The following is a 12,506-nucleotide window of genomic DNA, read 5'->3' as shown; positions in this document are numbered from 1 at the left end:
CCGTTTTCCGATCAAATGACCTATATGCCTTTGTACTTGATTATATTTACAAATATGTCCTCTCTCTCATTTTTTATCTGGGCCTGTCTGGTTCTTTTGTAAGACCATCCCAAATGGGCCCAGATCCATTCCTCTTGTAGACTTTGAAATCCAATGTAATACAGACTGGCCCTTTCGGAAAATATATGGTTGATTATTGACAAAGTGATGTTTGATGAACTGCAGATGCTTGTTTGGTTGTAGAGTTAACATATAGGACAATAGGTGCTAATTTTGGGCCAAGACTATGGGTCGAAGGGGAATTGACATATTGGGCCTTAATTTTAAGCCTAATTTGGGCCTAAATCGGGCTTAATTTTGGTATCAATCGGGCAGCTTTTAGGGCTGCAATCACAACTATTTTGGACTCACTCCATCGTCTCTCTTCTTCTTCTCGGCTAAAGAAACACCAGGTTGGTCTCTCTCCTCACGACACGCCACAATTCATCGACGACAACTAGCAGTTCACTGCCACCTCCAGGTATGTATGTGAAACTTGACCAAATCGAAACCCTAGAAATATGGATTATGCTGATTTCACAAATTAATACTTTCAGTTGATATCGATTTATGCGTATAAATAGACCTAGCTAGTGGATTCGAGCATATCATAGACACGTTTAATGTTGCAAACCCACCTTATGCAAATAACAGAGATTTATATACATATACACATTTATATTTATGTGTACACACGCAATTAAGTAGCAATTCACGCAGACCACTTCAAACTCAGCTTCATTGTGCATATTCCGCAATCATTTGTTTACTGACTTAACATTAAGTTTCCTTTGTGTTCTTCATTACTTTCTTAAATACAGTGTATGTTTTTTTTTTTTTTTTTTTGGTAAATAAAATACAGTGTATGCTTGAGACAATATTGTCATGGATTTTTGTCTCTCCATTTATTCTGACATAATATTTTATTCTAAGTTTCTGAAACTTTTCTTTCAAAATTTTGTGCAGTATATACATTACCAAACATGATTCTTGTTTACTGTTTACAAAATTCAAGAAACAAATGCACGTTTTCACATGCTGATTCTGTTTTCTAGACAGAAACGCCTAGAAATAGGAATTGAGGAACACATAAATTTAAATGTTACCAAACACAACCCCTAAGTAGTCTACTACTAAATTGGAACAGGACTGGAAGAAGTAATGGAGAATGTACTGGATAAGCCGACAAGGGTAATCAATGGGCTGAAATCTGGAAGCTAAAAGTTAAGCCAAAAGTTAAGAATTTTGGATCTTTGAAGGAGTTTGGATGACAGGATTGCAGTTTTGAATGGGAAAAATTGGTGTTTTGATAGCTTTGACGAAAAGGAAAATTCAGGTCAATGTCATTTGTCTGTGTGTGGAGTGGAATCTGAGCATGTGAGTCACTTGCTCTGTAGATAACCCAAATTTGTGCTAGTATGGAAACTGTATGTGCTTAGCTACTAGCTAGAGTCAACTGTGGAGTGGTTAATCATGGCCAGTACGATGCGTGTTCGAGAGCAAGTAAAGCTTTGGACCAACCTTGGCTGAGTGCAAGGTTTAAAATGCATTGCACCATGTCTTCCTTGGAAACTTTGGAAGGCACAGAATGATTGGATTCTTAAGGGTATTTGGAGGTTTGAGTCTGATATTGCGAGCAGGGTTTTGTCTCAATGTAGATAATCTATGCGGGTAATCAATCCTATCTAAACTTTGTAATTCTATGTTGCATTGAGTGACTTTTAAAGCTTTCACTTTGTCACCCAATTTCATGTGTTAGAGGAATCGGATTCACCACTGGTGGTGCTGATGATTTGGCTATTCATGGATTCTAAAAGTTTGCTTTTTTCTGAAGCTAAAGGTTATCTTGTATACATTCATATATGGGTGCACTTGAGTTTTAGAAGTACATTGTCATGCATTCAAAATGCAGTAATAATGATCCATGAACGGTAAAGTATTGTGCCTCTAAAGTTTCTGATGTCTTAAGATGAACTATATGTATGAGTGTGAGAGAGAGAGAGTGTGTGTGTGTATACAAAAAACATAGTGAATGAATGCCAAACTAGCAATAACAACATATCATGTCGGCCTGTCGGGTAAATTACTCCAACCTTCCTTGAGCTTTGTCCAAATTACCCAAAGATGAAACTATTAAAAAAATCACTCTGACGGGGGGTGTCAAAGTTAATGCCGTTAGTAACTTTAATTTTCACGTTCATAGCAAGAGTACCATTTTGCCCTCAATTTTAATGAAAATTTTCTTATCCCGACCAAAAAAAAATTTGTCGAATGAAAATAGAGACCCTTGAATGAATAAAAAGAAAAAAAAAAACATATATTGATGTGAAATCTCCCTCTTGCCCTCTCCTTTTTCTGCATGATTTGTCAAGATTTTTTGTTCTTTTACATGGCATGGGTTTTTCATTGGATTCACGTGTCATTACTTTTTGGTTTTTTGCATGGATTTGTCACTAGAATCTATGAATATTTCCTTAATTGATCGCGGTTGATTTGTATCCAGATTTGGTCCTGTTTTGGTCTTTGCTAAATCTAAAGTGGCCTCCAAATTTTCTTTCATGGCATATGTTGTGTATTTACTTTCATTTGTATATCCACTCATGTTGAGATGGAAACCCTTTTATGAGTTGAAGTTGGTTTATGATTTTTGTTTTCTGAGTGATTGGATTTTCTTTGCTCTTTTATATTTCTTGTACTCCATTTGCTTTAAAGATTACAGTTTACCTTTAGAAAAAATACAAAGGGAATACCAGTCTTGTTTGCATGATTCACTGAAGATTTTCTTTCATCCAAATGTTTATTTGGTGTTTTAGGAAATAGATATGGGTTTTCTTTGTTCTAGTTGTGGAAATATGGTTTCATAATTATTTTGACTTCTAATGTCGATTTGTATTGTGAATCATGGTTACAATCTTAGTCACATAATTCGTTCCTTGCACGTGGATTCGCAGTTTGAGAGCGAATCCGTCGACAAACCACAAATTCAAATTAGGCGATACACGAATTTGTTTATTCAGTTCGTGGTTTCACCACGAATTCACTTAGCACATGCTACTTCACTTTAACCTATGTTACATGTTCCATTTCTGTTTCATTCTGAGGGAATGTCCTCTGTGCGCCTGTAAATACTTTTTCTTTCTTTTATACAAACCCAATTATGAAAAAAAAAAAAAAAAAAAAACCCTATGTTACATGTGGACTGCAGGTGTATGGCACAAGTTCTGTGGGGTTCAGTTTTGGTACTAAATATCTTATACTACCAAACAAGAATTATGTATGTCTCAAAAAAATGCCCATTGTGTAAAAAAATAAAAAATAAAAAGGTCCATTAAAGTAATGGTGACCCATTAAAGTAATTGACAAACAACCCACCGCTAAGTTACATATTTACTTCTTTGTCAAAAAATTAGCTTATTATTAGTACATATCTCATTAAACAAAACAATAATAAATAAATATATTTCCATACAGACAAATAAATTACAAAAAAAATCACAAAATTATATATCATAGCATGATATAATCCTCCATAATATAAAATAGTTAAATATAAATTTAATACACATGCGCTCTCAAGACTCTCAAAATTTTTGATCTTCGACGCTCCCGCTCCCGCTCTGTGTGACTTAGGTTACAATATTTTAGATGAGTCTATTGTTGGTATTTGATATAATATTGGACCTTCAGATTACTACTACTGTGATTAGGATAATTGAAAGCAAAATAATTACCAGTTTGGTTGTGCATAATCTGTTACTTATGCACTGGTGAAAGGTACAATTTGCTACAGAATCAATTGAAAAGAGAGAGAGTAAAATAATACTCAAACTTATATTGAACAAAACGAAGTAGTAAAAATAACACTCAAAATCACATTGCTTTCATCACACCCATATCAATGTAATCAGGTCCGTATTTGCCTTTTCTTTTAATAGACTAGCTTACATTCTGTATCTAAATTATACTCAATGTAATCAGGTCTGTATTTGCCTTTTCTTTTAATAAACTAACTTACATTCTGTATCTGACGTTCTGTGATGAGACCATTGTGATTTTGAGTGCTATCTTACCCCTCTTTTTTCAATTGATTCTGTAGCAAATTGTACCTTTCACCTAGTGCTTTATTCCAACATCTGTTTTATTTTTTTATTTGGAATTCTTTAAATTCCAGTTCTATTTTTTATCATAATTTCTTGCACATTGGTTGATTTCATGTTATGTTGGCCTGTATCATGTCATATTGCTAGTGCTAAGTTGCATTTTATTTGAAGTCTACCAATAGACCTTGACCTGCATTTATTGTTATACAATGACTGAACTTTATTGCTATCGTACTAAGACTTAATAAAAACTTTTGATGTTTCTGTGATTTACAGCATTCAAGAAGGTTAAAGCTTGTATTCTTTTGAACATCACAGCAACATCTCGATTACTTCCTTGGCCTTGACATACCGGTGGTTGCCATTCTATTTTCAAAATGTCCTCCCTCAGGAATGCTGTTAGCAGACGAGCTCACAAAGAACGAGCTCAACCGTGAGTGACTGTGTTTTACTCCACGAGTGCCTTCCATTTAATTCTTTTTATTTGGAAATACATTCTGTTTAATTTTGTTAACAATCCATATCAATTGAGCCTTTTTCTTTTTGATATCAAAGGCATTCGAGGAAAAAATTTGGGATTCTTGAAAAGCACAAGGACTATGTCGAACGTGCACAGGCTTACCACAAAAAAGAGGAGGCTTTACGGGTAATTTGACAGTTTTTATTTTACGCTGCTGTTCATTATATTTTTTTTGGGTATTACATGTTGTGCCTTTATACTTGGTCTTTGATCTTAGAAATATGTTCTATTTTAATACATGCCTATGTTTTTGCCATTTGTGTCCTTTACAGAAACTCAAGGAAAAAGCATCATTCAGGAACCCAGATGAATTTTACTTCAAGATGATTAAAACAAAAACTGTTGATGGAATCCATAAATTGGAGTAACACTAACTTCATTGTCGTCTTTTCTTTTCTTTTTCCCCTTCTCCACAGACAATGAAGCCTGACTTGTTACGTTTTGTTACAGGAGTCAGGCAAATAAATATACTCAAGAAGAACTCATGTTAATGAAGACTCAAGATATAGGATATATCCTGCAGAAAGTTCAAAGTGAAAAAAAGGTAAATTTGTGTTTCAAAATGGATTTCAGTTGTGTTAAGTGTTTCAGAGTCCTCCTTTATAGGTTCCTTGTCGTTAAAATCCATTTCTTTGATGCAGAAAATTGAAAAGCTAAAAGCCATGCTTCACTCTCTTGATAATCAGCCATCAAACAGACATGTGTACTATGCTGAAGACAGGTGTGAGCTTCCTGATCTCTATTTATTTTTCATTCTCTGCTTAATTTGAATTAAACTGCAAATAGAAATTTTTGGTTGAACTGGAGATATTAGTTCTTCCTTTTTATTTTACTGATAAATGTGATTACTTTCCGGGGTTGTTTGCCGTCTTTGCGATTCTAGTATCAACTTGATAAAATTTGATTATGCGATGGACACTTTTCCTTGTATTGACTGATATTTTGATTATGAGATGGACACTTAACAAGTTAACATTAACCAAAAGAAGAAGAAAAAAAGAAAAGAATAGAAAGAAAGATGGATGCTTAGTTTTGAACTTTTGATGATAGTTATCCTCCGATATATATGTTTTCAATGAATGTGCATGTCTTTGCTCCGATGTTACATGGATTCAAGTACATATGTTGGGCGTGGCAATGTGCCTAGGTGATTCGTCATGGCTGTGTTGGCCCTGTGAAAGAACTTGGGTAATTAATACAACAATAGCCCTCTAGATCTAAAATACACAATCCTTTTCCTTACCTATCTCTCATTCCTGTATCGAGGCTACATCCTTTACCAACCAGGGGTAGGTCGGAATTATGAGAGAATGTTAGTTATGTTTTGTACAGGGGTCATTACTTGGTGAGTGATTAAAGCTCACATTGACAAGGTTGAAGATAAATGTTTGAGTTTCAGAGTAGCTACTATCTGCAAAGGGGTCATTTATCTTCTTTCTTTTTTCTTTAGAAGGTAGGTGATTGTCAGCAAATCCTGCCCGAAGAAGGAAAAAGTTATTAATTGATCAATGGAAAAGAGGTGCAATTTATTGAGGAACTTGTGGACAGGGTATGAGATTAGTAAAACACTTTTGACCTTATGTTTGGACCTCGATGAATTGTGTATGGAATCTATCCTATGTATTATGTGGTAATTCTGTATCTCTTAATAAAAGAAAGGAAGAAGAGAATCAACAATTGAGTTATGGTAGGGCTTAAGAGAAAGTATTGGTTTATCAGGCCTCTATATGTGTTACATATGGATGTTATAAATTTAATATGCTATTAGGTTAGTAGATCGCCTTTAATATTATGATGTGTTCTGACTTATCAAAAAAAAATATTATGATGTGTTCTGGATTCTTTGTACCTTATTACTATTTTCTTTTATCATCCAGGGAGGACGCTAAGGAGATACAACTACGAAATTTAGAAGAAGGTGGAAGAGTGCCTGCATTTGAGAACGTACCGAGTCATATTAAAAGGTAAAAAAATAATATGTTCAATTTATTCTAGTATATGTTCAGAACATACAAAAGAGGATATGTTCTGAATTATGTGCATGGGGTGATTGCTTGGTAAAATGGTGAAAGCTTGGGTTGTCAATTGTTAAAGAAATGGGTTTGAATCTTAAGAACAGTCACTTTGTGCCATTAATGCCAAAGGTCCAAAGGTTAGGTCTGTCTCTATTCTACCCTCCCTGCTCCCTCTATAAATGGAGGCCGGATTGTGGGACGACCTTCACAATCCATTTTGAAATTTTGTGCATGTTGAAAATCAACTGATATTAAAAAACAAAAGGAAAAAAAGTCAACTTATATTATTATTATTATTTTGGTATTTATACTTGTAGGGTTTTCTATTTCTTAAACTTGAATGAGAGAAATATTATTGGTATTATTGATTTCGATCTATCATGAATGCAACAATATATTGTAAATTCCATTAGCAAGTATAGGGTTCCTTGATAAACTAAAATACATGAATTTTGTTTGTCACTTGACTCCATCTAGGGGCGTGCTTTAGTTAAACTATGAATAGCATGCTTTGGTTGAACCATGAATATCCAATCTTTCCTTAACATCTCAATTCATATTAATTTTGGTTTTGGTCAACTCATTTATTTAGTAGCATTACCCTTACTATGAACCATGCTAGCTTATTCACTAATGCAATTATGGGTTTTTGTTGCCCATTACCAAACCATTCTTGTAAAAAAAAATTCACAGTTTATCTCCATATTTACTTCCACTGATTTGCAAAAGTGTTCATTTATGATTTATCAATTTGTTGTCTTGTTAACCCCAAGGGGATGGCCTAGTTGGAAAAGACTTGGGCCTGGTGCTTCATGAAGCATCAGGTCTCAGGATCGATTCCTGCTAGGTACAAATAATTCCTTTTTTTTGGTTTGTGGGGGTGGGGGTGGGGGGATGCATATCGGGCTTTAATGAGTTCTAATATGCAACGTCAAGCAATTCCACTTTCTCAGTCCGAGAAGTGCATCGTTGGAACTGGGTTGGATGCCAAGCGGCTCTAGATTCAGGGGCTTTGGCTATAGCCGAAAGCGGCTGGGGTTGTGAGTACCAACTAGGAACAAAAAAAAAATTGTTGTCTTGTCATGCATTTGTTGTCTACGTGGCACTTGCATGGCGTAACCTCTCGATACGGGACGTAACATTAGTTTGTCCTGGCTACTTCAATTTTATGAGTAACATCCTTTCTGATCTCTTCTCCTTGTGAGTAATCAATCCTAGGTCAGGAAACTATTTATTAGTTGGTCTTTATTCAGCTTTGACATTCACTAGTTAGCGCCTCTTTTCCTATTTTTGCTAAAGTTATATTATGTATATTTAATTGTAAACTTGTAATCATACTTATTTTAAACCTTTTTTCTAGAGTGTTTTCCCAAATCTTTAATATTTTTTCTTTATGTAATCACTTAAAATGCTGTCATTTAGCAGATAAGGATTTGAACCTTTAAAACAGGTCATGGTAGTTTTTTCAGTTTCTGCTCTGGAGAGTAGAGAAGATGACAGTGTTATGATTAAGTAGTTTGTTAACCGAGATAATTTCAGAAATTTTGCTAGAAAATTTTTGCTCTAACTTTGTTTTTTGAAGTGATCATTTTAGGTTTGTAGCCTCTACTAGGAAGAGTAACATTGATGATAATGTTGGGACTAAGTTTCTTTTTAATCAAGACAATAAAGAAATTTTATTATTAAGTTGTCACTCTTGTAGCCATGTCTCCCTTACAGGGAGTCAGGGACAAAGAAATTGTTCACTCTTAGGTCCACAGGAAATTGAGTTGGGGTAGGACGATGGCCTTTTGCTTGCTCTCCCCTTCAGGTAGAGTATAATAAATCGATCTTATATTTTTGTAACAGCTACAGTAATTTTTTTGTATTATTGAGAAAGGAATTAATTATACATAATATGGTCGGGCCAGATCATGATCATGCATGATCATGCGGGTTTTCTTTTCCCAGGTAATTCATGATCATGGGAGTGTTGATATGCTTTGCTATTAGTTATGATTTATGAAGCACATGTTTTATAGGGACTCCTTAATCCATATTGGATACGAGTACTTAGGACTTGTGAATACGTGTAGAAGATAGATGTATTTATAATAATAAAATGTCTAGGATATAGAACTAGAATATAATTGTAATACAAAATGTAAGGATTTAAATATTTCAACCATTATTTAAAGTATAATGAAGTGTTGAATTTGATCCCAGTTTCCATGTCCATGTGACCCCAGGTACCATTATTATTATTATTTATTATTATTTTTTTATTTTTCATAATTAGTACTCACACACACATGCCTATGAGGCTTAAACCCCTTACCCCCTTGGGAAGTAAGGGTCTGATACCGCTAGGCCACTGGCCCGTTGGTACCCTAAGTTCTTTTATGAGCATAATATAAGAGATAAAAAAATTGATAGATTTAACCAACAGGCCAGTGGCCTAGCGATACCAAGCCCCTACTTCTCAAAGAGAGGTCAGGGGTTTGAGCTTCAGTGGAGGCATGTGTGTGAGAGTGTATCAACTAGGGAAAAAAAAATTGACAGATTCATGGATAACAATTGTTTGTTACCATGACGACATGGGTAGGGTTGTATAGAAAATACTTGGACTACCTTGATGTAGGACTTCAAGAGCAGCCTCAAATAGTCAACAAACAAAGAATTTAGTGGCTGAAAATTCAGATAATCAGGGCTGATGTGTTAGTCGAGAGAGGATTTGAAATAACAATAGCCTATTGGAGTCAAACCAAATAAGCCTAGGCATCACACTTAAAGAAGGTCTCACGCCTCCTAATTTGTGAATCACTCCCAAGGAAATTTCAAAAGACATTTTATTATTCCTGTAGAATTACACTTATCACTTTTATAGGAATCTACTCACGCCTCTTAGACTTACATGGAGCTTAACTCATGACTTTTGGACTTACCTCATAATTGTGGTAAAATCAATAAGAGACACAACTCTTCAAATTTATCTCATCATTTAATAGCAATAAAAGTAAATAAAACCCAGCTTTCATGGCATCATAATGCCCACCAAACTCAACCCGTAAATGATGCAATTTAATCAAAATCCCCAATGGACCCACATCATCTAGCATATGCCAAATTAAGGCCTCCTTTCCATGCCTTTTATACACCTTTAATGGCTGCTGCCACTGATCTCCATCAATCCATGACTTTTGGACTGACCTCATAATTGAGGTAATATATAAGACTAACTCTTCAAATTCATCGCTCATGGCTTAATAGCATAAATAAGTGTAAATAAAACCCAGCTTTCATTGCATCATAATGCCCACCAAACTCATAAATGATGCAACATAATAAAAATCCCTAATTTTGAAGACTCCAACTTGATCCACATCACCTAGCACATGCCGAATTAAGGCCTGCTTTCCATGCCTTTTATACACCTTTAAGGGGGCTGCTGCCACTGATTTCCACCGCACCGTGAGGTATGAAGACTATAAAATATAATATAATTAGAATGCACTAGGTCTCTCCTGGAAATTATTCATATTGGAAACCGTCGTGTAGAAGTATAAATTTAGCACATCACTGCATCTTAATTGATGTGTGCTCTATGGCCCTTTTCGGTTCTGTCTTACTAGATTACAGTGTTTGTGACTCTGTAGTTAATAGAGCATTTGGGCTTAGCAGAGAAGGTACTTTGTCTGTCTTCATGGCTAGACTATTATGGCTTTGGTAGCCATTATGATTTAACAATTATATCACAGGGAAGAAATTTTTACACAGTAAAAATTAAGGAAACCTCTATTCTGATGTGCCTTCCTTTTTTTTGTTAATTTTAATTAGATGCCATTTAACAATAGAGCTTTGACAGGTAGTTTTTAAAGTTATCTGCTTGGACTTTTTGGGCCTGATGGTCACACGGTAAAATATAAAGAAGACATTGTTAACATGCATTTTGGCCCATCTACTGGATAGTTAGCCTTTTATAACTAGTGATTACTTGTGTCTCTGGCCTATGTGGGGCGTGTTGTCCTTTTTGTGCATTCAGTCCAGTGAACTGCCTAACTTAAGTTGGTTTAGACCATGACCTTTTTGTCCATTCAAGTGTCACATGTCACTATTTATGTTAGCAACCAAATTACAAGTGTTTATAGGAATTGATAGTTAAAATGGTGTCAAAGTAGGTAAGGTTTTGTGTTTGGCTCATTCAGGAAATTAGGAGTTTGGCCATGTTATGATGGTGATACTATTGACGTTAGCCAATATTTTGAGCAAAGTTTGAGGGTCATGCGAATGACATGAAACTGAAATTAGACCCTATGATAAAGGGTGCAACCCGTGCAGATTGAGGGTCAACCTAGGCTCAGCCGAAGGTAATAAAACATTCAACCCAAGCGTCCCAACCAGGCCTTCAATACAAGCTCCCCAACACATGGAAACATTTTTGACCCTAGTAATCTCAATTTGAAAATTTGGGCTGAAACAGAAAAGTTTTGGGTCAATTTTATTGTTAGCTCAGTAGTTGTTTTAAAATTAGTTAGTGTCAAGTTAATACCTCTTGGTCAACGTCAAAGTTGAAATCGTAGCTTCAAGCCTTCAACTAAGGCCAGAATCATAATCTTCAAAGCCAAGGGTACAAAGGTAATTTCACACTATGATATGCACTCACTGAATTAGGGTTTATGCATTCTTATATTAGGGTTTCATGACTACGTGTTTCGATTTTGGAAAAACCTAATTGAATTGTATAAAAGTGCTTTTGGGAACTTGCAAATCTGGAAAAAATTCCAAGTATAGTGCATAAGGCATTTTGATCAATTGATCACGGCCACTGGTTGCATGTCGATGGATCGTAGGGGGCCTACTCTCTCAATCATTGTTTTTGTTTTGTTATTTTTCATTTTAATTTCCCTTTTTGGTACATGAAGTTGACTTCAGCTTGTCAAAAGAGAGGAAAATCTTGCCGAGTATGATACTTAGTCATTCAATTTATGTGGTTTTTTTTTTGGGGGTGGGGGGGTGGGATTGATTTAAGAGACCAGTTTATCTCTACTTCTCCGCGATCTGAAGTTGTTGTGCAACTTTTTATTTAGGGCTTATGTCATAATATGTATGCTTGATGTGCAGGAAGACAGCTGCTTCCTACCGCGAGTTAGAGGCAAGAAAAAGCAGAGTAAATGAGTTGGAGAAACTATACATGGATATGGCCTTGAAAAAAGAACTACAGGTGTTAACATTATAGATTTGCCTTATTTTTCTCCCCTTGTGTTGGGTTTGTGCATCTTAAAATGATTAAATAAATGCATTTGCTGGAGCAGAAAAAGGGTCGGAAACGCAAGCTTCGTGAAGATGAGATTGTCTGTCCAACCTCCAAGCCAGTATACAAGTGGCGGACAGAACGAAAGCGATGAAGTGAGTTTCCATTTTTAACCATTGGATTTATTATTTTATCTGCTTTACTAAATTAATAGTAATTATATATTTCAGAGTATTGGGGTATTGTCAATGAGGTTGATTGAGATCTTCATACTAAAGAGCTCCATATCTATTGAAGCATCAATCTTTTGTATGATTTTGCCGCTGAAATGAGAATTCAACTTGAGGATGAACTGTTTATGATCTTTAAAGTCAGTCCTGGACATGTGCATTCATTCAAAATTTTACAATTTGGAAGGTTGCTGATACCTTTGCATTTGGGATTATGTATTGTCGGGAGTCATGTGAACATCATCAGTAAAGTGATATGTCGGTCTCTCAAGAACTGCCAAATATGATTACTTATTTATTGAACAGTTAATGAAAAGCTACGGTTTAGTATTTTGATGGAATTTATTTAAGCAAAATTTATTCACATATGGT

At 35.2% G+C, this 12,506-nt stretch overlaps 1 protein-coding gene across 2 annotated transcripts; it reads left to right on the top strand.

Moving 5' to 3' along the window:
* The first annotated feature begins 399 nt into the window (after nt 1–399).
* On the top strand, nt 400–12,475 carry LOC132274623 (probable U3 small nucleolar RNA-associated protein 11). 2 transcript variants are annotated; one of them, XM_059775945.1, is made up of 11 exons: nt 400–520; nt 1,187–1,710; nt 4,416–4,572; nt 4,695–4,785; nt 4,932–5,023; nt 5,110–5,203; nt 5,301–5,380; nt 6,537–6,623; nt 11,775–11,874; nt 11,966–12,059; nt 12,135–12,475. In XM_059775945.1, exons 3-10 carry the CDS (start codon nt 4,517–4,519, stop codon nt 12,056–12,058), a joined length of 693 nt encoding a protein of 230 aa, XP_059631928.1. In that variant the 5' UTR covers nt 400–520; nt 1,187–1,710; nt 4,416–4,516; the 3' UTR covers nt 12,059; nt 12,135–12,475. The 2 variants fall into 2 exon arrangements, with proteins under 2 accessions (XP_059631928.1, XP_059631927.1); XM_059775944.1 differs by lacking the exon at nt 1,187–1,710.
* Nucleotides 12,476–12,506: the final 31 nt, after the last annotated feature.

The sequence above is a fragment of the Cornus florida genome, unplaced genomic scaffold (genome assembly GCF_030987335.1).
Source record: "Cornus florida cultivar Cherokee Brave unplaced genomic scaffold, ASM3098733v1 CherokeeBrave_3.0.0_Hap2_Chr09, whole genome shotgun sequence".
NCBI lineage: Eukaryota > Viridiplantae > Streptophyta > Magnoliopsida > Cornales > Cornaceae > Cornus > Cornus florida.
Note: the sequence above shows the minus strand (reverse complement) of the source record. Positions and strands in the feature narration are given on the sequence as shown.

Coding starts and splice junctions, on each gene's coding strand:
- LOC132274623 (XM_059775944.1), top strand. CDS start 4,517: ATGTCCTCCCTCAGGAATGCTGTTAGCAGACGAGCTCACAAAGAACGA. Junction 5,381..6,536: donor GTGTACTATGCTGAAGACAG/GTGTGAGCTTCC, acceptor TTTATCATCCAG/GGAGGACGCTAAGGAGATAC. Junction 11,875..11,965: donor CCTTGAAAAAAGAACTACAG/GTGTTAACATTA, acceptor TTGCTGGAGCAG/AAAAAGGGTCGGAAACGCAA.